At 67.5% G+C, this 25150-nt stretch overlaps 2 protein-coding genes across 2 annotated transcripts; one reads left to right on the top strand and one right to left on the bottom strand.

The window, feature by feature from the left end:
* The first annotated feature begins 4987 nt into the window (after nt 1–4987).
* Washc1 (WASH complex subunit 1) lies at nt 4988–12052 on the top strand. The gene is given in 12 exon segments (XM_042673273.1): nt 4988–5043; nt 5449–5602; nt 8750–8861; nt 9014–9160; nt 9244–9380; nt 9562–9697; nt 10607–10744; nt 10746–10809; nt 10887–11060; nt 11360–11518; nt 11722–11790; nt 11877–12052. Coding segments are annotated over 12 exon segments (1434 nt in total). The 5' UTR covers nt 4988–5036; the 3' UTR covers nt 12014–12052.
* Nucleotides 12053–12162: 110 nt separating this feature from the next.
* On the bottom strand, nt 12163–23284 carry Ddx11 (DEAD/H-box helicase 11). The gene is made up of 27 exons (XM_042673272.1): nt 23203–23284; nt 21701–21848; nt 20577–20804; nt 20363–20452; nt 19847–20004; nt 19577–19622; nt 19015–19122; nt 18827–18914; nt 17878–18092; nt 17015–17167; nt 16542–16588; nt 16283–16362; nt 16034–16078; nt 15893–15960; nt 15691–15729; nt 15428–15545; nt 15227–15352; nt 14880–14992; nt 14372–14444; nt 14000–14103; nt 13549–13698; nt 13290–13358; nt 13084–13184; nt 12864–12948; nt 12710–12788; nt 12473–12627; nt 12163–12363 (listed from the first exon to the last, which is right to left on the bottom strand). The coding sequence occupies exons 2-27, from the start codon at nt 21842–21844 to the stop codon at nt 12334–12336; spliced, it is 2712 nt and encodes a 903-aa protein (XP_042529206.1). The 5' UTR covers nt 21845–21848; nt 23203–23284; the 3' UTR covers nt 12163–12333.
* Between the last annotated feature and the right edge of the window lie 1866 nt (nt 23285–25150).

A 25150-nucleotide genomic window follows, 5' to 3' on the forward strand; every position in this document is an offset into this window, starting at 1 on the left:
GGCGGGCGGTGGGGGCGCTGGCGGTGGGAGGGCGCTGGCGGTGGGGGGCCGCTGGCGGGCGGTGGGGGGCGCTGGCGGTGGGGGGGCGCTGGCGGGCGGTGGGGGGCGCTGGCGGTGGGGGGGCGCTGGCGGGCGGTGGGGGGCGGTGGGGGGCGCTGGCGGGCGGTGGGGGGCGCTGGCGGGCGGTGGGAGGGCGCTGGCGGGCGGTGGGGGGCGGTGGGGGCGCTGGCGGGCGGTGGGGGGCGCTGGCTGTGGGGGGCGCTGGCGGGCGGGGGGGGGGGCGCTGGCGGCCGGGCCGGGCCGGGCTCAGGTCTGCATCCCGGCGCACCGAGGAAGACGCAGACAGCTCTGGGTGGGGAAGCGTTAGCGGGGAGGTGTGAGAAGCCCCTCGTTCCCTGGTGCCAGGCGGGCCGCGAACCCGTGCCTGAGCCCCTCCGGCTACGTCACAGGCACGCGGCGTCCAGCACACTTTCCCGCCGAGGTGGCTTCGAACCCGATGCCGCGTGGGAACCCGGACAGCAGGTGGACTTGAACCCAGGGGCCGCCCAGGAAGGTGCCGGAAGCCGCGCCGCGCAGCCCGGCGGCGCCGCGGGCGGGAGAGCGCAAGCGCGGGGGCGCGGCGCGCGGCGTCCGGGGCGTGGCGCGCGCGCGTGCGTCGGTAGGGGCGGGACGCGCGTACGTGGAGGGGCGTGGCTGAGGACGCCCGGGGGCGGGGCGAGCGGGCGGAGGCGCCGGCGCGGCGGCGCGCGCAGGTGAGGGCCGGGCGGCGGCGGGAGAGGGCGGAGGGGGGCCCGGGGGAGCGGGGTGCGCCGGGCCGAGGCCCACGGAGTCCCCCGGACCCGGGGAGGCCGCGGGCGCCGGGCGGGCCGGGCCGGCTGCAGGCCCCGCTTCCTGCGTGGCCCGGGCCTCGGGACGCTCGGGGACTCCGGGCCTCACCGGCCCAGGCCCGGCCCCGGCCTAGACCCAGCCCAGACCCAGCCCCAGGCCCAGTCCAGCCCCAGGCCCAGCCCGACCCAGGCCCAGTCAAGGCCCAGGCCCAGGCCCATCCCAGGCCCAGCCCGACCCAGGCCCAGCCCGACCCAGGCCCAGCCCGACCCAGACCCAGGCCCAGCCCGACCCAGGCCCAGGCCCAGGCCCATCCCAGGCCCAGCCCGACCCAGGCCCAGCCCGACCCAGGCCCAGGCCCAGCCCGACCCAGACCCAGGCCCAGCCCGACCCAGGCCCAGTCAAGGCCCAGGCCCAGCCCGACCCAGGCCCAGCCCGACCCAGGCCCAGGCCCAGCCCGACCCAGGCCCAGCCCGACCCAGGCCCAGGCCCAGCCCGACCCAGACCCAGGCCCAGCCCGACCCAGGCCCAGTCAAGGCCCAGGCCCAGCCCGACCCAGGCCCAGCCCGACCCAGGCCCAGGCCCAGCCCGACCCAGGCCCAGCCCGACCCAGGCCCATCCCAGGCCCAGCCCGACCTAGGCCCAGTCCAGCCCCAGGCCCAGCCCGACCCAGGCCCAGCCCGGCCCAGGTCCAGCCCCAGGCCCAGCCTGACCCAGGCCCAGGCCCAGCCCGACCCAGGCCCAGGCCCAGTCCAGCCCCAGGCCCAGCCCGACCCAGGCCTAGGCCCGGGCCCCGACCCAGGCCCAGGCCTAGGCCCAGCCCGGCCTAGATCCAGCCCAGCCCGACCCAGGCCCAGCCCGACCCAGGCCCAGCCCGACCCAGGCTCAGCCCCAGCCTAGGCCCAGGCCCCCACCCAGGCCCAGTCCAGGCCCAGCCCAGCCCCAGGCCCCCACCCAGGCCCAGTCCAGGCCCAGGCCAGCCCCAGCCCCAGGCCCCTATCCAGGCCCAGCCCAGGCCAAGGGGAGTGAACTAGGGCTGGAAGCCCGGCCCAAGGGTGAAGCCTTGCACAGACTTGGAATTCACTTATTTATTAGTTATTTACCTGTTTATTTGTTTAGTAATTCTCTTTATTGTGTTTAATTTGCATGCACTTCTTCCTGGATGATGTTACCTCGTTTCCTCCCAGCTTTCCACCCCCCCCCCCCAACACACCATGATTCAGTTTAGTTTTTTGTCAGTTCTGGGTCTTGAACTCGGGGCCTGGGCACCGTCCCTCAGCTCTTCAGCTCAAGGCGGGCACTCTACCACTTGAGCCACAGTGCCACTCCCGGTTTTCGGGTGGTCCCTTGGGGATCAGAGTCTCAGGGCCTTTGCTGCCCAGGCTGGCTGTTTGAACCTGGAGCCTCACATCTCAGCCTCCTGAGTAGCTGGGGTGACAGGCGCCAGCCACCGGCACTGGCTGCATGGTTTAGTGTTGGTTGCCTTTTGTCTGTTTTGCTGGGCGCCTGGGATTCGAACTCCAGGCCTTGGACGCTGTCCCGGCCTGAATTTTTTTCACGCTCAGGGCTGTTGCTCTTACCACGTGAGCCACAACTCTGCTTATTTGTTTTGTTTGCCTCTGGTTTGTTGGAGAGAACAGAGTCGCACAGATTTTTCCTCCCCCCCCCCCCCCCCCCCGTTGGCTTTGAGCTGCCGTCCCCAGGTCTCAGTCTCTTGAGTGGCTGAGCCAGGTGCCAGCCACACACAGTGGTTTTCATGGTGCAAAGACACAGGTGGGAGGGGTGGTGTGTGTGTCTGCACGTGTGTCTGGGATGCGCATGCGCCACTACGCTCCCAGTGCTCAGTCTCCACGCCAAGCTGGGGGCCGCCCCGATCTCAGCGTTTCCCTCCTTGGCCGTGGTACCCCGTGTTCACCATGCTGGCTTCTCTTCCAGGGTCCTTCATCCTGCTCAGACGCACACTGGGCTCCATCCCGTACTTACCCCTTCCCCTGCCTGCCCCCTGCCCCCTGCCCCGGCCCAGGCCCAGGGGGGTGTCCGACTCCTTAGTGTAGGCTGGAGTCTTTTCCTTTTTTGGTACTGGGGATCGAACCCAGGACACTGCACTTGCTCGGCAGGCGCTTTGCCACTGAGCTAGGTTCCAGTCCCACAGGAGTGTCTTGTTTAGCGCTGCTGTGATCTCACCCAGCCCCTAGCAGCTCACCCCTCACCTGCTATTTTTTTGTGGGTGTTTGCCCCAACCTCCCCTCAAACATGAGGGTGGGGTGAGGTGCAATTCCACACATGCTCTGGATCCTAGAGGCAGAGAAACGAAGTCGGGATGGCCTCAGGGAGGGAAGGAAAGTTCCAGAAGGGCACACAGTCAGATTGGGGCCAGGCCTGGGATGACCCAATCAGAGGGAAGTGGTGGTGCGGCAGGACTCTTGGTTTTGAGTGGCAGGTTTGGGTGTGGAAGCTGAGCAACCCGGGGCTCGCGTGCTGGTGGGAGACTACTCAGCAGCTTGGTGGTCAGTTAGCACGGGCCAGAACAGAGCCTTCTGGGCAAGGGAGAGCTCTGGTCCACCATTTATATTACAGGCCCAGTAGCTTCTCAGACTGGAGTCAGTTCTGGGCTGTGGAGGGGGACGAGGTACAAGGCAGGCTCAGAGAAGGCAAGCCACTTGCCCAAGGTTACACAGCACTTGAAGACCAAATGCAGCCACCTGGCCTTCGCCCGCTGTGCTTAACTAGCACTCATGCACCCTCCAATCACCGCCGAGGGCCCTTGTGCTGCGCCTGAGAGCAGGTTCGGGGCGCGGTGCCAGGCCTGATTAATGTCTTCCTCGCCATCTTCCAGCCGGGGGTCTGATTAGGCTATTTATAGGGGCCTGGCATCTCAATATTCCGCCCGGCGCTCTCTTCCCAATCAAATCAGTGCCGTGTGTGGTGTGCGAGTGGCTTGGTGGCACAGGGGAGCGGAGCTCATTAACCAGGTATAAATAGACTCTGCCCGCTCCTCGCCACCCAGAGGCGCCTGCCTTCCTGTGTCCTCCCTGCACCCCTCCCCTGCACCCCTGGCCCCCCCACACCCCTCCCCTGTACCCCCGGCCCCCACCCCGCACCTCCCTCCCGCACCCCCAGCCCCCCCGCACCTCCCTCCCGCACCCCCGCCCCCCTCCCCGCACCCCTCCCCGCACCTCCTCCCCACACCCCCGGCACCCCCGCACCCCCGGCCCCCCCGCACCTCCTCCCCTGCACCCCCGGCCCCCCCCCCCCGCACCCCTCCCCGCACCTCCTCTCCTGCACCCCCGGCCCCCCTGCACCCCCGGCCCCCCCCCGCACTCCTCCCCACACCCCTCCCCTGCACCCCCGGCCCCCCCCGCACCCCTCCCCGCACCTCCCCCCCGCACCCCCTCCTGCACCCCCGGCCCCCCTCCCCGCACCTCCTCCCCGCACCCCTGCCTCTGCGCCCGTGGCCCTGGTCCTCACAGCAGCAGCCCGTGGCCCCGGTGCACAGCTGGGGACCGCTCTTGATGTGAATTTGGGTGACCCCTGGCCTGCCCGGCCCTCCCCTGCTGGCCCCTGCCCAGCACCAGGGTTTCTTTCCTTATCCAAGGTGGGGGTTGGGATAGCACGTGGAGCTGCCCCGAGCTCACACCCCAGCTCACACCTCGGCTCACATCCGGAGCTCACACCCCAGCTCACACCTCGGCTCACATCCAGAGCTCACACCCCAGCTCACACCCGGAGCTCACAACCCAGCTCACACCCCGAGCTCACACCCCAGCTCACATCCGGTGCTCACACCCGGAGCTCACACCCCAGCTCACACCCGGAGCTCACACCCCAGCTCACACCCGGAGCTCACACCCCAGCTCACACCCGGAGCTCACACCCCAGCTCACACCCGGAGCTCACACCCCAGCTCACATCCGGAGCTTATACCCCGAGCTCACACCCCAGCTCACACTCCCAGCTCACACCCCGGCTCACACCCCGGCTCACACCCCGCTGCCTCTGCACCTGTGTCCCACCTTTTTGTTGTTGTTTTTGTCTGTCCTGGGGCTTGAACTCGGCCTGGGCGCTGCTCAAGCCTCGCGCTCTACCGCTTGAGCCCAGCGCCACTTTTGGCTCTTGAGTCATACGTTGGAGATAAGCGTCTCACAGGCTTTTCTGCTTTCCTGCCCAGGCTGCCTTTGAACCGCGATCCTCAGGCCTCCTGAGTGCGTGGGATGACGGGTATGAATGAGCCACCCGTGCCCAGCCCACCCTTTTGTTTTTTTGCCAGTCCTGGGGCTTGAACTCAGGGCCTGGGCGCTGTCCCTTTGCTGCTTTTACTCAAGGCGGGCGCTCTACCCCTTGAGCCACAGCGCCACTTCTGGTTTTCTGGTGGTTTATTGGAGATGAGAGTCTCACGGACTTTCCTGCCCGGGCTGGCTTCGAACCACGATTCTCAGATCTCAGCCTCCTGCCGTGTCCCACTTTTTGGAATCCCTCCATCTCCTCTTCCCCCCCCCCCCCCCGGCCTCCCCTCCACAAGCCTCTGCAGGGTCCTGGCTTCTGGGAGCCCCGCCACCCAGGGGTGCCCCCCGGGTCTCGGCCGTGCCGCCGTGTCTGGGCTGACGCCGAGCTCTCTCCTCGCAGGCACCATGACGCCGGCGCACACGCAGCCGTCGGCGGCGGGGCAGACCTACGCCGTGCCCCTGCTGCAGCCCGACCTGCGGCGGGAGGAGGCGGTCCAGCAGGCGGCCGACGCCCTGCAGTACCTGCAGACGGTCTCCGCAGACATCTTCAACAGGTGGGCCCGCGCCCCGCGCCCCGGCTCGGGCCGGCCGGTCCTGGGAGACCCCGGAGCTCCCCGGTTCCTCCACCCCGCGCTCCAGGGCGCGGAGCCAGCGGTGGCTGTCGGTGTGGTGGTGTGTGCCGTGCCTGGGCCACGGCGGTGGAGACGCACTGACCGGCTGTGCCGCCCGCCCCACGGCGCAGGCGCAGAACACGGTGGAGCCCAGGGCCTCTGTCCAAGCCTCTGCAGGGCCACACAGCGCGGGCGGGGCGGGGCTGGGGGGTCGCTTGGGGCAGACAGCGCCTCCCCTCTCCAGCCGGGAGCCGTCGCCCCTTGGAACCTCTCTAGGCTTCCGTGTGCTGGTGGTGATGTTGGTGATGGTGATGGTGGTGATGGTGGTGATGTTGGTGACGGTGGTGGTGATGGTGATGGTGGTGATGTTGGTGATGGTGATGGTGGTGATGTTGATGATGGTGGTGGTGATGTTGGTGATGGTGGTGGTGATGTTGGTGATGGTGGTGGTGATGTTGGTGATGGTGATGGTGGTGGTGGTGGTGGTGATGGTGGTGGTGATGGTGGTGGTGATGGTGATGGTGGTGATGTTGGTGATGGTGATGGTGGTGGTGATGTTGGTGACGGTGGTGGTGATGGTGATGGTGGTGATGTTGATGATGGTGGTGGTGATGTTGGTGATGGTGGTGGTGATGTTGGTGATGGTGGTGGTGATGTTGGTGATGGTGGTGGTGATGGTGGTAGTCCTTGCAGGGATGCAGGCACGAGCATGGCAGGGAGCTGGGGCTGGGGGCTCCTCGCTGCCTACGGTGTCCACCCTTGGCTGCGCTCAGCCGCCTCGGGAGCTGTCAGTGGGTGTTGGTGCGCCGCATGACCGTGCCCCAGAGACCGGGCCCCAGAGACCAGGCCCTAGAGACCGCCCCTGGCTGTCAAGCGTGCTGAGCTGGCCCTCAGAAGCCCATGTTCCACCTGGTGCCAGTGGCTCACGCCTGTAATCCTAGCTACTCAGGAGGCTGAGATCTGAGGATCATGGTTCAAAGCCAGCCCGGGCAGGAAAGTCCATGAGATCGGCTCTCCTGCCCCAGCTGGCTTCGAACCGCCACCCTCAGATCCCAGCTGCCCTGAGCAGCTGGGACCTTTCACATTTGATCAGCCACCCCAGCTTGAAGCCCACTCCCCACCTGGCACCCCGGTGACCCTGGAGTCCACCTTGAGTGTGAGGGGCAGCGCCAGGGAGCCGGCGGCCTGAAGGAAGGGCAAGGACCACTCGGCCCCCCCCCCCCCCCCCGTCGGCCCGCCTCACCCCAAAATACCACCCGAGATGCCACCCGCCTCACGAGATGCCACTCGCCTCACGGGGCGGAGGTGTGGCGGGATGGGTTGGGAGGGGTGACACCTCCGTGGCCACCAGCCCTGCCCAGCCCCTCCTCCCCCTCCCTGCCCTTTCCCCATCTCCACCCCCTTCTTGCTGATTGGCCCGCTGGCCCCAGGTTTCCGGCCACCTGCATAATTAGCTGATCATTCTTCATTATTCTCTGGGGCGCTGGGCCCAGCCCCTGCTTCCCGGGTTCACGGGCCGCTGTGCCAGGCCAGCGAGGCCCTGCCTGACTCCCCTTCCACCCCCTCCGCCCCCTCCCTGTGGAGCAGCACCTGGCCCAGCATGGCTGAGGGCCCCAAGCCACCGCCAGGCCGGCCGGCCTGCTCCCTGCCCCCCCCGCCCCCCTGCCCCCCCTGCACCCCTGCGCCCTGCCCCTCCCCTGCCCCCCTGCCCCTCCCCTGCACCCCTGCCCTGCCCCTCCGCGCCCTGCCCTCCGCCTACTCCCTGCCTGGTCCCCGACAGCCCGCATCTGGCTGGATTCTGGCCCCGAAACACTGTGCTGCAGCTAACTAGAAACTTGTATGTAGTACAAGGTGTGATGGCTCACGAGGCCTCGGATGAGGCTGGGGTGGCACGGGGCAGCTGCCCTGGCTCCAGCCCCACTGCCCGCGCCCGCAGCATCTGTCGGTTCCCTCGTCTCCTCCTCTTGGGCCAGTGCCAGGGCTGAGGGGGAGGGGCCGGCCGGCACTGCACCCCTACAAGTGCGGGTCAGTGGCTGCGCTGGCCCCAGGAGGCCGCCCGTGGGCCGTGTCCCGTGCCTGAGAAGACGCTGGAGGGCTCTGGGGAGGACGGGGCCTCAGGCCATCTGTGGAGGTGGCGCCTCGAACCCGGCTCCACCCTGTGCCTGCCGCTGCCCACTCACAGGGCGGTGGGGTGCGCCTGTGAGGGCGTGGCGGCGGGGCGCGCCCCTGAGAGCGTGGAGGGCTTTTGGGGAGCCAAGACCTGGGGCTGGCAGCGGTGTTTGGTTTGAACCCTGTCATCCTGTAGAGATCGCTCTTGTTCCCCGGCCTGACCCTGCAGGGAGTGGAACTCGGCCTGTGCTTCAGCCTCCACGAGGCTCTGCCTGAGAAAGGTGCGGCCAAGTTCCCGCCCCAGGGAGAAAGGCCCGGCGTGGCAGAGCGGTGTCTGCGCCTGTGATCCCCAGACGTGGGAGGCAGAGAGGGGAGGACCGCAGCCGGAGGCCGGCCCAGCCAACGTCAGGGAGACCCTCTCTATGACACCAGGCTGCGTGTGCTGCGCACGTCTGTAGTCCTAGCTAGGGGGAGGCTGGTGGCTTGCGGCCAGCCTGGGGGCAAAAATGCCAGAGCCTCTCTGGAAAATGAACTGGAGCGACCAGGGCTGGAGGTGTGGCTTGGGCGGTGGAGCCCCTGCTTAGCAAGGGCCAGGCTCAGGCCCAAACCCCAGAGGGGCCATGAGTGTGGGCAGGGCTGCGCCCGAGGGTCGGGTGCAGAAGGCTGGGTGACCCGTGACTGTGTGGAGCTGGCACGGGACAGCGGAGATAAACCAGGTGCTCAGGTCAGGCCACAGCCCCACGCAGGCAGCAAAGGCCGGGCCAGGAGAGCCCGGGGAGGCTGGGAGAGGCCGGGCAGCCGGCGCCCAGCCACACCAGCTCTGGGTTTCCTCTGGGAGCCACTGGCTGCTGTGGGAGCAACCCGGCCACGCCCCCGGCCACGCCCCCGGCCTCCCATCCCCAGGCCGGACGCCACCTTGGCTGCTCCCAGGTCTGCATGGAGGGGCCGGGCGGCGGTTCCAGCCCGAGTCTCTCCCCGTAGGATCTCGCAGCGGGTGGAGCTGAGCCGGAGGCAGCTGCAGGCCATCGGGGCGCGCGTCTCCCTGGCCCAGGCCAAGATTGAGAAGATCAAGGGCAGCAAGAAGGCCATCAAGGTAGCCGCCTGCGCCCGCTGCCCAGCCCGCCCTCCCGCTGCCCAGCCCACCCTCCCGCTGCCCAGCCCGCCCTCCCGCCTTGCCCGGAGCTCCCCCCTCTGCCCGCACGCCAGCCCGGGGCGCCCGGGCACCCTGACCGGCCGGCCCCACAGGTGTTCTCCAGTGCCAAGTACCCAGCCCCAGAGCGCCTGCAGGACTATGGCTCCATCTTCACGGGCGCGCAGGACCCGGGCCTGGAGCGGCGTCTGCGCCACAGGATCCAGAGCAAGCACCGGCCCCTGGACGAGCGCGCCGTGCAGGTGTGCGCCCACGAGGGGGTGGGTCAGCGGGGGGGGGGGCAGGCCGCCGAGCTGAAGCCCACAGCACACTGCTCATCCCCCAGGAGAAGCTGAAGTACTTCCCTGTGTGCGTGAGCGCCCGGCCCGAGCCTGAGGACGAGGCGGAGGAGGGGCTTGGGGGTCTGCCCAGCAACATCCGCTCTGTCAGCTCCCTGCTGCTCTTCAACACCACTGAGAACCTGTACGCCCTGGTGGGGGGGGCAGGGGGAAGGGGGCGGGCAGGCCGAGGGGGCGGGCAGGCTGCCCGGCTTCGTGGGCTTCACACCAGTCCAGGAGCTCTAAGCTGACCGGCTTGACTCGGAGCCTGCAGAAAATGCTCGTATGTAGTGGGCTGGGGGAGCTTACTGCCCCGCCCCCCGCAGGTACAAGAAGTATGTCTTCCTGGACCCGCTGGCTGGCGCGGTGACCAAAACCCACGTGATGCTGGGGGCAGAGACAGAGGAGAAGCTGTTTGCAGCCCCCCTGTCCATCAGCAAGAGAGAGCAGCTGGAGCAGCAGGTGGGGAGGGCCAGGGCGCGGCAGGGCAGGGCGGCTGGCACCGGCCAGGGAGGCGCTGCTGAGCCCCACCCACCTGCCATCACCCACCCACCCATCCATCATCCATCCACCCATCTATCCATCATCCATCCACCCATCATCACCCACCCATCCATCCATCGTCCATCATCCATCCACCCACCCACCCGTCACCCACCCACCCATCCATCCATCCGCCCATCATCCATCCACCCATCCATCCACCCATCCACCCGTCATCACCCACCCACCCATCCATCCACCCATCCATCCGTCCATCCATCCGTCCATCATCCATTCACCCATCATCCATCCACCCATCTATCCATCATCCATCCACCCGTCATCACCCACCCACCCATCCGTCCATCATGCACCCATCATCATCCACCCATCCATCCATCATCCATCCACCCATCCATCCATCCATCATGCACCCATCATCACCCACCCATCCATCATGCACCCATCATCCACCCATCCATCCATTGTCCATCATCCATCCACCCATCATCATCCACCCATCCATCCATCCATCATCCATCCACCCATCATCCTCCACCCATCCACCCGTCATCACCCACCCATCCATCCATCCATCGTCCATCATCCATCCACCCATCCATCATGCACCCATCATCACCCACCCATCCATCCATCGCCCATCATCTATCATCCATCCACCCATCCATCATTCACCCATCATCCGTCCACCCATCCATCCATCATCCATCCACCCTTCCATCCATTAACCATCCACCACCCACCCATCATCCATCGTCCACCCATCATCCATCCACCACCCATCGTCCATCCAGCCCGGCTGGCTGGGCCCCTACAGCCCGGCAGTGCCCCCACACCACCCTCTCAGGGCCCACATACAACCCACAGGTCCCGGAGAGCTACTTCTACGTGCCAGACCTGGGCCAGGTGCCAGAGATGGACGTGCCGTCCTACCTGCCGGACCTGCCGGGCGTGGCCGATGACCTGGTCTACAGCGCCGACCTGGGCCCTGGCATCGCGCCCTCCCGCCCCCGGGGCCATGCCCGAGCTGCCCACCTTCCACACCGAGGTGGCCGAGCCCTCCAAGCCCGGTGAGCCGAGGGGCTGGTGGTGGGAGGGGCAGGGCCGGGCGCCGCTGCCTTCTGAGCGCGCACTCATTCCCATCCAGACTCGGAGGACGGGGTGCTGACGGCGCCCCCGCCACCCCCACCCCCACCACCGCCGCCCCCTGCTCCCACCGTGCTGGCCGGAGCTCCCCCACCGCCCCCGTCCCTCCAGACCAGCGCCCCGACTGGCCCGGGGCCCAGGGAGGACGATGCGGGCAGCGGCGTGCCCCCCCCAGGTAAGAGCCCTCGGGGAAGGCGTCCCCCCCAAACGGGAGCCCTCCTGCAGAGCAGGTCCTGCTCCCCGTCCCCCTCCCTTCCTCCGTGCTGGAGGACCAGTGGTGTGGGGGCTGCCTTGCCCCGCCAGCCTGAGCGGGGTGCTCTGCACCCCGGACATGTCAGTGGCCTGGCTCACGTCACCACCCTGCCGGCCACGCGTGCCCGCGACCGCAGCAGCGCCAGGGGTGACCGGGGCGGGACCCCGTGGGGCTCAGCACTCAGGCCGCAGCCCCCTGCCACAGCCCCGTGCCCCCCGCAGCCCCCATCCAGGGCGCCCCCAAGGAAGTGCTGGACCCCTCCAGCGGCCGGGCCACTCTGCTGGAGTCCATCCGCCAGGCCGGGGGCATCGGCAAGGCCAGGCTGCGCAGCGTGAAGGAGCGCCGGCTGGAGAAGAAGAAGCAGAAGGAGCAGGAGCAAGGTGAGCCCACGCCCCGCTCCCCGGTGCCCCACTCCCGGTCCTGAATGGGCAGGGCTCGTATGCCCTCAGGGCCGGGCAGTGCGTGGCCCGCACAGGCCCGCCGCGTCCACGCGCCCTGCGCCCCCGCCTGCCACGCCTTTGCGGGCTGAGGACTTGCGTCCACCGTAAGCGCCATCCTCAGGCCCCGGCGCCCTGCCTTGCAGTGAGAGCCACGGGCCAGGGCGGGGACCTCATGTCCGACCTCTTCAACAAGCTGCTGCTGCGGCGCAAAGGTAGGTGGGCGCGGACCGCCTTCCCCGCCAGGGAGTGTGGGGGGGCTGCCAGCCCAGCGCCCTGACCCCTCGATTGCCCCCCCCAGGAATCTCTGGGAAAGGCCCCGGCGCGGGGGCCAGCGAGGGGCCGGGCGGGGCCTTCGCCCGGATGTCAGACTCCATCCCGCCCCTGCCGCCACCGCAGCAGCCCACGGGGGAGGACGAGGACGACTGGGAGGCGTAGGCCGGGCACCTCGCGAGCAGCCCCCCCCCCCCCAGTAAACCTTCCCACAGGACAGCGGCTCCCACTCTTTATTTAGCGCATGGAGTCTCTAAAGCCAGCCATGCTGCGGGCACCCCGGGCCTGGCCGGTGGCGATTGGGGGGGGGGCGCTGGAAACAGACAAGGGGGAGGTTCACAGCCCGCTGAGCTGGGGGTGGGAGTGTGGGGGGGCTCCTCCCCGCAGCCTGTGGTTCACTGAGAAGCCGGGTCCGCAGCATCTCCCTTCTCAAGCTGCCCGCAGCGGGGGGGGGGGGGGGGGGGGGGGGGGGGGGGGTGCTGCCGTTAAGCGGCACCCAACTTCTCACGATGGAACTGCCGAGAAGGAAAGGCATGAGCGCTGCAGCTCTGGGCACAGTAGGGTTCCCTTGTTGGGGGCCGGTGGCCCCGGGGACGGGGCATGGGGCGAGGGCGGGCAGCTGACCTTGCGCACTGCGGCGAAGGCCGGGCCGAAGGTGGCTTTGACCTCAAGGCGCGCGCGGATCCACGCGGGCAGCTTCGCCAGGACCGGGGGGCGCGCGTAGCGCTGGTCCAGGAGCACGATGCTGGCGAAGTCCCGCTGGTGCCGGATGGCCCTGCCTGCGGCCGGGCCCATGGCGTCAGCGTCCTCCCCAGCAGGCCAGCCAGAGGCCCGGCCCCCGCCCCGCCCGCCGCGGCTCACCGATGGACTGGTTGACGGCTTTCATGCACAGATTCTCCACCAGCGCCTTGCCCGACGCGGCCTGGCCCGGCGCCCGAGGCTGGCAGGACAAACCGCCGGTCAGTGTGGCGCTGGCGGGGGGCGGGGCGCCACCCGGAACCCCGGGCCGACTCACCAGTGTCCGCTCCAGGTAGGCCATCTTCTCCTGCAGCTCCGGAGACTTGATGTTGGGGTAGGGCATGCCCACCATCACCACACACCTGCACAGAGCTCCTTACCTAGGGCACGCCCACCCAGGAGGGGCGCCCACCCAGGGACCAGTGCCCCCCCCACCACACACAGGGGGACCAGGCCCTGAGCAGCCAGCCCCACGCAGCCCCACGGCCGCCACTCACCGGCCCAGGTCATCCGAGAAGTTGATGCCTTCGCTCATCTTCCCTCCCACCACGGAGAGGAGCAGCGCCCCGGTCACTGTGCCGCCTGCCCGGCTGCAGCCCTGGAGAGACCCCCAGAGCTGCCGAGCCCCGGCGGGCACCCCGCGCTCCCACAGCCTGACCGCGCCCGGCCCGCGTGGGGTCTGACACCACCGAGCCCCGCTCACCGCGATGCACTTGGCGTAGGCCGCCAGCACCTGCTCCACCTGACCGGCGCTCCTGGGCTCCTGGAAGACCTGCGGGGAGGAGGAGGGGCGTGGGCCTCCTCGGAGGGAGGGGCCGCGGGGCAGCCGCACGCAGCGTGCAGCCCTGAGCGGCTGTCCGCGCGGGGTCCAGCTGCAGGGCCGCTCGCCTATCTGCTGGCGGCCAGGAGAGGGCGTGTGTGTGTGCACGGGGGCACCCCCCCCCCCAGGACTGCAAGCTCACCTTCTTCCTGATGGCCAGGCGGGCCAGCAGGCCACTCTTTTCCCAGTGTGCGTGGACTTGGCGCTGGTAGTCGTAGGAGGGGAAGAAGCACACCACCCCTCCGGGGACCACACTGCACAGGTTGCACAGGGCACGGCCCGTCTCCTCCATCTGCAAAGGGGACAAGGAGCCCCAGGGTCCTGTGCCCCCCCAACCACACCTCCAGGCCTCTGCCCGCCCCCAGCCACGCCCCCCGGGGTCCCGTGAGCCTCCCCCCCACCAGTGCCCGGGACCCCGGCACCGACAGCCTGGCAGGCTCAGCTCAGCACTTGCCCTCCTCACTAAACTAGATTCCTCTGCCAAATCCTCCCCCCCCCCCCCCCCCCCCCCCCGTGCCGGGGCGGTCAGGGCCCCGCCCTCCAGGCAGGGAGGAGGGAGGGGGGGGGGCGGGGAGGGAACACGCCTCGCGTACCATCTGAGGCAGGGCTCGCTTCTGGAAGGTGAAGTCCAGCGGCTGGCCCGAGGGCCCGTGGCAGATGACCAGGGGCAGGATGTGGTCTGGCGGGATCACGTGACCTGAAGAGACCCAGAAGGGGAGTTCCACAAGGCAGGTCCAGCGCAGGCCTGTGCACCCCTCAGCCGCCCACTGGGACGGTGGCCAGGCGCCAGGCGGGTGCTCTACTGCCCGGGCCAGGTCCCGGCTGAGGAAGGACAGCCATGCTCACCCACGCGTCCCGGCCCACGCGGGTGGTGCAGCCGGTGGACGAGCCGGGCCAGGCCAAGGCTCCGCCCTGCCCCCCCCCAGCCCAGCACCCACGGCCCAGCCTCCGCCTCCGATCCTCACCACAGGAAAACTCCACCACGCGCTCAGCCTCCACCCCGGCACACGCCAGCAGCTGCTCCCGGAAGTCAGACACCTGCCAGCCGCAACGCGGGCACTCGGTGACCGCCGGGCGCTGCAGCACACGAGAACTGCCCCCGACACCCAGCCCGCTCCCCTCACACGCCCAGACCCGCGTTCGAGCGCCTTGTGGACAGGGATCCACAGACGTTACTGGCGGACACAGCGCGAGGGGCATGGGCGTTAGGTCAAGACTTAACACCACAAATTAACACGCGCGTGTAGGTGACCTCACCCCTGCATCCCTCCCTCTCCCCTCATCCCGCACGCATGCACAGGGCAGTAACCTGCCACTGGCCAGGCGTGTCCACCTGCCTGAGCCCCCAAGCCCACCGGACGTGACCCCAACCGGAAGCCCCTTCGGTGGCGCGGCAGTGACACCTAGTGGGCACTGCTGGGCCTGCCTGGGTCCCTCCCTCCACCGGAGACCTGGCTGGGCTGGGCCCCCTACCGGCTGCATGGTGCCACCAGCAATGACCAGGGCCCGGCACTCCCTCACCACCTGCGCGAAGTGCACCGCCGGGTTCAGAAGCAGGAACCTGAGGCTGCTCTGGCTGAGGCTGCCTGCAAGGGCCAGGAGGGGAGGGCGGGTGCCACACCGCTCAAACCAGGCCTACCAAAACCATGCCCCGCCCACATGGCAAGCCACGCCCACCACACCTAACTTCCCAGGAGGGGACCAAGCCACGCCCAGGGCACTCAAGCCCTGCCCACCACACCTAACTTCCCAGGAGGGGGGGGACCCACAGGTGACCCTGCCCAGACCACCCCCCAGAGGCCCGCCTCCCCGTGACCCACCCTGCTGGCTCAGGATGACCCTGCCGTCCTGGTTGGCGGTGGTGAGGGCTGCGAGGAAGCCTTCGATGTGCACCAGCGGCGAGGCCAGCCGCGGGGCCTCGGCCTCCTCTGTGGGGGCTGTGGGGGCTGCAGAGCAGTGTGGGGGTAGACCCGGGAGCTCAGGCCGGGGCCTCTCCCCCTCCCCCCCCCCACTGGACGCACCCTGGGTGGCCGAGGCCTCCTCGTGCAGGTGCTGCAGGAAGCGCTGAAAGCCAGACAACTTGGACTCCTGCTTGGAGGCCGGGAGGATGGCTCCATAGCGCTCCGTGAAGCCGAAGAGCTGGGCGGGAGGGGGTGGAGGACGGGCCCGAGGGCGGCCTGACTGGGAGCCCCAGGCAGCCCACAGGTCCCATGCTGCAGGGGAGGTGGGGAGGAGGGGAGTGAGGGCAGGGAGGAGGGGGGAGGGCTGGCCCTGGAGCGGGTACCTTCCTGCTGATCATGCTCTTCTCCAAGTACCGCTGCACCTGCAAAGCAAAGCAGAGGCCGTGGGTAACCAAGGCCCCGGGGGTCCCTGGTGGGGGGTCCCTGGCACGGGGCTGTGCGAGGGCTTGCTCTTCCTCCCGCCGGCCGCACCTCTCCGGGCGGTGCTGGCGGGCCGGGCCCTGGTGCGCCCGGCCGGGGCCTCACCTTGAACAGGTTGATGTTGTCGGCCTGGCTCCGGCACAGGAAGTCGTTGATGCTCAGCAGCGCCGTTCCTGCAGGCGGAGGAACGCGGGCCTTGCACGGCGCCCCGAAGCCCCAGCTTCCAGCCCGGGAGGCCCCCCTCACCTGTCGTCGAGAGGTACTGTGTGTTGGGGTTCTGCCTAATGTTCCCTAGAAACACGAATTCAGACAGGTTCAGGTGGGGGTCCTCCCCCACCCCTCCACACTCACCCCTGCGGGCCCCTGCGCACAGGATCAGAGCCTGGCAGCCACCTTCCCGGAAGAAGACGCAGGACAATGACCGACAATGTGGAGACACGGCTCTGGGGGGGCCCGGGGCGGGGGGGGGGGGAACTGGGCACCGCCTCCTTTTACCTCCCAGCACCGTCACGAACTTCTCCAGCAGGTACAGAATCTGCTTGATGTACATCAGGTTCTTGGCCTTCAAGCGCTTCCTGGGGGGTGAGGGGGGGACACTGCACTTGCTCAGCCCCCCCCGCCCCTCCCCCAGCAAGCCCAGCCCCTCCTGCTGCCCCGAGAGAAGGCAAGGACAGGCCATGGCAAGAGCCGACCCCCGCTGGGGCAGTGGCACCCCGGCTGCCCTCCCCTGGGGGGGGGGGGGTCCGCGCCTCACCCGTAGCGGTCCATGTACTGGAGCAGCTGCGCATGCGCCTGGCAGAGCTGGGGGCGGGGGAGGAGAGCACGCTGACGGCCACCCGGGTGCCGCCCCGAGGCCGCGGGAGCCTCGCGCCCCCCCCCACCCCGCGCCCACCAGGCCCATCCGCAGGACACTGGCACCGCCTGACCCCCTCTGAATCTGAAACCACAGCAGGGTCGGCCACCAACACGAGACGCTAAACTCAGCGAGGTGCTGCCCATGACACCCGTACGGGAGGCCCGCCACTGGCGGAGGACGCGGGAGGGAGGCCGCGGGCAGGGAGGCCGCGCACGCCAAAGCCCAGGGGCCTGGTGAGGCCGGCTCCCGCCCAGCGCCCCGGGCGCCCAGCCCCACCGGGCCAGGCCATGGGTGACCCCCCCCCTGCCCCTCCCACCGGGCTCTGGAATCCACACTTTCCCCCACCCCAGAGGGGGGGGGAGGGCCGCTACCTGGGAGCCGCGGACCTCGGCCCCGTGCATGCTGGCGATGGCGTCCATCAGGTTGTGAGCCTCGTCGATGATGACCACCTGGCCCTGCAGGCGGACGCCCGCGGCCCGCCGCGTGGCCTCGTGCAGGAGCATCGAGTAGGGCAGCACCACCAGCTGCGGGGAGCGACCGTGGGCCTCGGCCCGCCAGGCCTGCCCCACTTCCGGCCTTGTCCTGGCTGGTGGGTAACGGGCCTCGCCCCCAAAACGCGCCCCCCACCCCCACATTCTGCCCGGGACTCAAGACGCGGAGCTGTGAGGATCGCGGTTCAAAGCCAGCCCAGGCAGGAAAAGCCTGTGAGACTCTTACTGCCAATGAATCGCAAAGCTGAGAGTGGCGCTGTGGCTCAAGGGGCAGAGCGCCAGCCTTGAGCAGAAAAGCCCCCGACAGCGCCCGGCCCTGAACTCAACCCCAGAGCAATAAGAGGAAATAAAAGCACCGCCAACGGCGGGGTGGTGGAACAGAGCAACCCCGCCCGGCTAGAACACGGGGTCAGCAGCGAGGCAAGGGAGGGCTGCAAGTTCGAGGCCCAGGTCCCGAGAGACAAACCGGGGGGGGGGGGGGGGGCCGGAGTGTCTGCCCTCGAGATCCCTGGAGCGGCGGCTGCACAGGGCCGGCCTGGCCTCCACAGCAGGCCGAGGGGAGGAGCAGCAAGCCGGCCCCCAGGCCGCTCCCACGCCGGCGCACAGTGGGGGTCACCTAGAGCCGCGGGGTCTGCTGGGGATCGGAGGCCCCGCTTGGGCAGGTTGAGGGGGGACGCCGTGCCGTGGGCCTGGCCCCAGCCCGCCTCCCGCCGGACCCCTCTCCACCGCCCCCCGGCTCTCACCTGGGCTTGGGGAATGGCCAGGCGGCTCCCGTAGTAGGGGCAGGCCCGGGCCTCCCTGCCCAGCGCCACCAGCTGCTCCACGTCCCTCACGCCCACCAGGATCTCGTCCTGCAGCAGCCGCAGCTGCTCGTGGCCGTAGAACGGGCAGCCGGCCCTCGCCGCCCGGCCCTCCGGCCGCCGCCTCTTGGGCTGGTCGGGCTCCGCTCTGTGGTTCTCTGCAGGGGGGAGGCGGGGGGGGGGGGAGAGGGGGAGGTGTGAGACTTTCCAGGCCCCTTCCTGTGCTCACGGTCACATTCTGGGCTACTGTTTTGTAAGCGCCGGTCTTGGGCCTTGAACTCAGCTCCCTGGACTTTGACCCTTAGCTTTTTTCACTCAAGGCTGGTTAGCGCTCTACGGCTCGAGCCACGGCTCCGTTTCTGGCTTTGTAGTGCTTAGAGAGGAGAGTCTTGTGGATCTTCCTGCCTGGGCCGGCTTCCCAGGAGGATCCTCCGATCTCAGCCTCCTGAGTAGCAGGGGTGACAGGCGGGAGCCACACCAGCCTCCAGACATCCTGGGATTTCATGTTCTCCATAAATGGACTACAAAACCAACTCCAAGCCGCGTGTCACGAGTAGCTGTCATCCTAGCTGCTCAGGAGGCTGAGATCTGAGGACCCGGTTCAAAGCCAGCCTGGGCAGGAAAGTCAAAGTCCGTGAGACTCTGATCTCCCACGAACCACCAGAAAACCAGACATGGCGCTGTGGCTCAAGTGGTAGAGCACCCGCCTTGAGCTGAAGAGCTGAGGGACAGCGCCCAGGCCCCGAGTTCAGGCCCCACGACTGACCAAAAACAAAAGCCCATCTCCAGGCCAGGACACGGGACCCTGCTCCCAAGGGGGGACGGGGCCTGACCCCCACCGCCTCCCCCTGCCCTGCTCCCCGGGGGGGGCGCGCGCCCGCCGGCTGCACACCGTGCTTGCTTCTCTGCATCTCCAGGCAGCGGTCATTGATGAGCTCCACGGACCGCAGGCCGCTCACCTCCGCGTTCACGCACAGGTTCTAGGAGACAGGATGGGGGGGGCGACACGGAGCCCAGCGCTGAAGCTCCTGGCCTCCGCCGGGCGGGAAGGGCGGGAAGGGCCGGGGCAGCAGCGCTCACCTGGCGCGAGCCCAGGGAGACCAGGCGGGTGCCCTTGCCGAAGGGGCTCTTCTGCACCTCGCGCACGAACTGGCTGAGCTGCGAGTGGGTGCGGCTGCAGTAATAGATCTGCCAGGAGGAACACGGGCCGTGGGCAGGGCCTCGGCCTCGGCGCTCCGGAGGGGCCCCTCCCCATGGGCCAGCCCGGGCGCAGAGGTCACAGACGGGAGGAGAGCTGTTTACGGGGTGAAGCCCCCCCCCCACCCTCTTGGGTATCTCCCCACGTGCCCCAAAGGGAGACTGGCCCTCAGCGGAGAGAACAGAAGAGAAAGGAGAAGGGGAGGGGAAAAGGGAAAAAGGAGATGGGGAGAAGGGGGGAATGGGAGGGGGGGAGCGTGGGAAGACGCCCTGCACCTTTGGGGTCTGAGCGGATCCTCTGGGCCCCGCGTGCACACGGCGCCCCCTGCTGTCCAGCACGGCTCACTGCAGCCCCCGCCGGGAGCAGGCCACGCACCGGCCCTCTGCAGGGACCCGAGGCCGGCGGGGTGTGTGCGACCCCACACAGGACCCCCGGGACCCTCACCTTGGTCACGTGTTCCTCCTCCAGGTCATCCTCCTCCTCCTCCACGCTGAGAAACCAGAGGGAACTCAGGGTCCCCATCCCATGCGGGGTGGGGGTGGGGGGTGCCCAGCGGGACAGGCCGGCATGCGTGGACCCCACCGTCCAGGAGGACGGGTGTCCCAGCCCTGCCGCTAGCCTGACAGCAGGGAAACTAAGTCCCCCAGGGAAAGGTGGACGCAGGCGGAGGCTGGGGGGCCTCGGGACGGGGGGGGGGGGGCGGGGTCCGCTCACCTGGTGGCCACCGGCTTGTCCTTGTCCTCATCGCTCTCGTACTCGGCCAGGACCAGCTCCTCCTCCCCGGCCTCCAGCTCCGCCCCGGCCTCCGCTCCCGACCCCGCCAGCATCTCCTGGCTCAGGCGCAGGAGACTCGCCACCTCCTCCTCCTGCCTCTGGGGACGGGAGAAGACAGGGGGGGAGGGAGGGGGGAAGGGGAAGGGGGTCTCAGCTCTTGGGGTGGATTGTGGGGGCACCAAGCACGGGGCCTGCATTCCCCTGACCGCCTGGCTGGAGCTCAGAGCCCCCATGGCTCGGGGTACCCGCCTACTGGGAAAGGGGACCAACCTCCAGGCCCTACCCCACCCCTACAGGGGTCCGGGACAGCACCCTGGTTTTCAGGCCGCACCCCAGCCCCGCAGAGGCCCGCGACAGCACCCCGGTTTTCAGGCAGCACCCCAGCCCCACAGGGGCCTGGACAGCACCCCGGTTTTCAGGCCACACCCCAGCCCCGCAGGGGCCCGGGACGCTCACCAGGCGCTTGGCGGCCGCATACTTGAGCTGCGCATCGTGGCGGACGCGCTGCAGCCGCTCCTCCCGCCGCCGCCGCCGCCCCTGCTCCTCCTGCCACAGGGGGAGACGCTGGAGACACCCCGCCTTCGCGGCGTCTCCGGGGAGCAGGGGCTGTGCCAGCCCCCGCGGTCCCCCCGCTGCTCAGGCCGGCCAGCACGCACCCCCAGGCCCGCACCTGCAGCCGCTCCACCAGCTCCCTTTCTTCTTTCTTCTGCACAAACTGAGTGACCCAGTCGGGCTCCCCGGCGGGCCTTGGGGTGCCGGGGGGCTCCTGGCTGGAAGACGAGGGGCTGGAGGCGGCGGCGGCTCCGCAGCGGAGGAGACGAGCTTCCTCCTGCCGCTGCTCCTCCTCGAAGTCCCGGAGCCACGTGAGGGCGCCACAGATGAGACTCAAGGACTTACCCTGCCGACAGACGCCACCGTCACCCGACCCGCCACCATCACCCGTGCCGAGCCCCGCCCCACGCCACCATCCCACGGAACGGAAGGGAAGGGGCCACAGACAGGAGAGATGGGAAGAAATAACTGCACCCCAAAGAGCAGCTTTGAAATCACACGGCTCACTGCGTGCAAAGGAATTTAAAGTGATTATGGAGAAAGAACTATAAACGTGCGCAGGAATAGGAGGGGGGAAAATGGGGAGGGGGGGGCAAAGGAAGGGGTGACACTGTCCAAAGAAAGAAATGGACTCATTACCTAACTTAGGAAACGGTATTCCCTCTGCACAACACAATAATACAAATGTATTCCTTGTTGTGTTTTTTTCCCCCATCAGTCGTGGGGCTTGAACTCAGGGCCTGGGCGCTGTCCCTCAGCTCTTCAGCTCAAGGCTAGCCCTCTACCACTTGAGCCACAGCGCCACTTCTGGTTTTCTGATGGTTTTGTTGGAGGTAAAGAGTTTCATGGACTTTCCTAACTGGGCTGGCCTTGAACCATGATGTCCGATCTCAGCCTCCTGAATAGCTAGGATGACAGGCGTGAGCCACCAGCGCCCAGCACTATTCTTTTATTTTTAAGGAATTTTTTTGCCAGTCCGGGGTTTGCACTCAGGGCCTTAGCACTGTCCTGAGCTTCTTTCTGCTCAAAGCTGGCGCTCTACCAAGTGAGCCACAGCGCCTCTTCCGGCCTTTTCTGTGTATGCGATGCTGAGGAATCGAACCCAGGGCCTCATGCATGCCAGGCAAGCGCTCTACCACTGAGCCACCTTCCCAGGCCTAAAAATGTATTTTTAAGATTCTACACAGAAAAAAAGTACATCGCGGCCCCACCGCAAGAATGAAAGCCAAACGGGGCGCTCACTGTGCCGGTCGGACTCTCGAATATCCCAATCTTGCCGGCCTTCAAAACCCGGTACAGCTCTGCCATGAACTCCTTCTGGATGGAGTAGGGCGGGAAGGGAAAGGGGAAATGGACGCCCCCGGCTTCCTGGGTGTGGTTGGCCATGGTCCTAGGGGCACAGAGAAATCCACCAGTGCTCCCACAGCCAGGACAAGGCTGCCACTCGGAGGCCGGAGCTCAGCGCCCCCTGCACCCCGCAGTGTCTCCTGGGGTCGGGCAGAGCTTGGCCCGCAGAGACCAACTTCCTGCTGCTCAGGGGCGCCCAGGTGAGGGATGAGCACGAGGAGGAAGAGCCAAACCCCACTGGCTGCTGCACCAGGGGAAGGCAATGAGCAGCGGCCCGGCGCACCTGCCTGGGAACGGCCCACCGCACCCGGCAGCCCGCAGGGAGCAGCTGCGGAAGCACGGCGCTCCCCACCCTCAGCGCCGAGGGCCTTCGAGACCAGCTGCCAGCCTTCTAACGAGGACTGCCCACTGCGCCTCTTACAAGCCGGGCTTCTCAGGATCTGGCGCGCAACATGGCAACAGACAACGAATGGGATTTCTGTTCCACCACGTGCGCGCGTGTGCACAAGCACGTGTGCACACACATGCGCGCGCACACACGCACACAAGCGCGCGCACACACATGCATGCGTACACACACATGCACACACGCGCGCACACATGCACACACACATGCACACACACGCGCGCACACACGCATGCGTACACACACATACACGAGCGCGCCCACACGCATGCGTGCACACACACGCATGCGTGCACACACACGCGCGCGCGCACGCACGCGCGCACACACACACACATAGCACGCGCGCGCGCACGCACATAGCACGCGCGCACACACGCGTGCACATACATACACGCGCGCACGCACGCACACACGCGCGTGCACGCACACACACGCACGCACGCGTGGTAATCTGGGGGAATCTACACCAGCAGCTGCACCTGTGAGCCACCGTTGGACCAGCTGGCTGCCTGGGTGAGCCGCAGGCCCCCGGGCACCGGGGGGTCACCCCGCAGGTCGGGGCCGAGTGGGGCGCGGTCGGCGCCTCATCTCCAGGCGTCCCTCGGATGTGAAGGTGCGGCTCGCGGGGCTTGGAATTTTCACGCCTTGCTTCCCGCTGGAAACTGAGCTAGGCCGGCCCTCCCTCCCCCCGACCCCCGGCCTCCGGTCCCCAGCGCCCAGCCGGGCGCCTCCGCGGGCTCCCCGGGGCCAGGTTCCGCCGTCCGCGCCCCCACACCCCGCCAGGGCGGCCTCGGCACAGCTGAGCCGGATCCGGGCCAATCACCGCCCACCCCGGGATCGGAGGCCCCGCCCACCTCGAGCCGCTCTCCCCTCGCATTGGCTCCCCGCCCATCAATCACCAGCCGGCCCGCCCCCCGCTTCCGGAGCGGTTCCCGCGCGCGGCTCGCCCCGCCCACCTCGCGGACCCGGGTCCGCGTCTCGCACGCACCCCGCAACCTCGCGTGTCCGCGGGAAGCCGGCCCCCTCCTCGGGTCGCTTCTCCTCGCCCTCGGCTCGGCCGCCGCGCAGCACTGCACTCCCCAGGCCCACGCGAGCCCGCGCCGCGGAGGGGAGGAACCGGGGAGACAGCGCGCTGGATTTGAATCGCCGCCGCTCGGCGCACGGAACGTGCGGGAGAGGAGCGTGCTGCGGGGCCACGCCCACTGCTACCGCCACGCCCCCAGCCGGGCCTCCAGGCCACTGCGCCTGCGCGCTTCAGGCTGTGCCAACTCCGCACCATTGCGCATGCTCGGCGGCCCCAGCGCAGGCTAAGACGAATGGGCTGTTTATCAAGAGGCCGGAGCCTGGACCCGCCGTGCGCACCGTCTAACCACCTGCATGACCCCGGGCCTGGCGCCTTCCCGGGCCTGGGGCCGGGAGCATCTCGTGCCAGAAGGAGACCCCGCGTTAGGAGCTGGGTGGAAGTCTGGCGGGGGGAGTCTGGCGCTAACAGGCGTTCCCGTGGTTGAGATTTTTGTCATCTGCTGCCGATTTCCGCCTGACTGATGAAGGGTGGGCTCAGCTACAAAGCCAGGAGGTGCGTGGGGGAGGGCCGCGGGCCCCTGGAGAACGGCTGGCAGTGGAGGGCATGGTTGGTGAGTTGAAACCAGGCTCTGGTTTCAAAAATCCCACCCCGTCCTTCCTAGTCCTCACATCTGACTGTGGGGGGGGGGGAGAGTGGAGACAGACCTGAGAACTAGAGTCAGGCCAGCACGCCCAGGGCGACTCAGCATGTCTTCCTCTGAGTGGTCCGTTGTTCTACGCTTCATTTGCATACGGCCACTATGGTCGGTTGTTCACCTCATTTGCATAGGACTATGGTCGGTAGTTTCACACCTCATTTGCATAGGACTATGGTCGGTAGTTTCACACCTCATTTGCATAGGACTATGGTCGGTAGTTCCACACCTCATTTGCATAGGACTATGGTCGGTAGTTTCACACCCTATTTGCATAGGACTATGGTCTGTTCTACACCTCATTTGCATGAGACCGACTTACGGTCGTTTGTTCTACACTTCATTTGCATAGGACCCACTATAGTCGATTGTTCCACACCTCATTTGCATAGGACTGACTATGGTTGGTTGTTCTACACCTCATTTGCATAGGACCGACTATGGTCTCATTTGCCAAGAGCCAACCAAAGGAGCACAGCTTTAGGGTATTAAAAAAATCCCTCCACCCCGGCGCCAGTGGCTCACGCCTGTCATCCCAGAGATCTGAAGATAGCAGTTCAAAGCCAGCCCGGGCAGGAAAGTCTGTGAGACTCTGATCTCTGATAAACCACCAGAAAACTGGAAGTGGCGCTGTGGCTCAAGTGGTGGAGCGCCAGCCTTGAGCTGAAGAGCTGAGGGACAGCGCCCAGGCCCAGAGTTCAAGCCCCACGACTGACCCAAACAAACAAGCCCCTCTAAGTACCATAAAAGCAAACAAACCCAGAGGTAGGAAACCCATTCTACTAGTGTACAAATCTGCTTTCTTTTTTTTTTTTTTTTTTTGGTCAGTCGTGGGGCTTGAACTCTGGGTCTGGGCGCTGTCTCTCAGCTCTTCAGCTCAAGGCGAGCGCTCTACTTGAGCTACAGCACCACTTCCAGTTTTCTGGTGGTTTATTGGAGATAGGAGTCTCACGGTCTCTCCTGCCTGGGCTGGCTTTGAACTGCGATCCTCAGATCTCGGCCTCCTGAGTAGCTAGGATTACAGGCGTGAGCCACCAGCGCCCAGCTTAAATCTGCTTTCTTGACAGCGCGCTAGAGCTTGCACCCTTACAGCCAGTAATGTAGAAACTTAACACGAGGTGTCTTTTTAGTCCTTTTTGAGCTCTTTTTTTTTCCTTTCTCCTGTGTGTTCATTACTGCTTTGCTGACAGGGTACCTGGCTAGGAAAATCAGACTTCC

The sequence above is a fragment of the Dipodomys spectabilis genome, unplaced genomic scaffold (genome assembly GCF_019054845.1).
Source record: "Dipodomys spectabilis isolate Male_0828 unplaced genomic scaffold, ASM1905484v1 ptg000785l, whole genome shotgun sequence".
In the NCBI taxonomy this organism is placed as follows: domain Eukaryota; kingdom Metazoa; phylum Chordata; class Mammalia; order Rodentia; family Heteromyidae; genus Dipodomys; species Dipodomys spectabilis.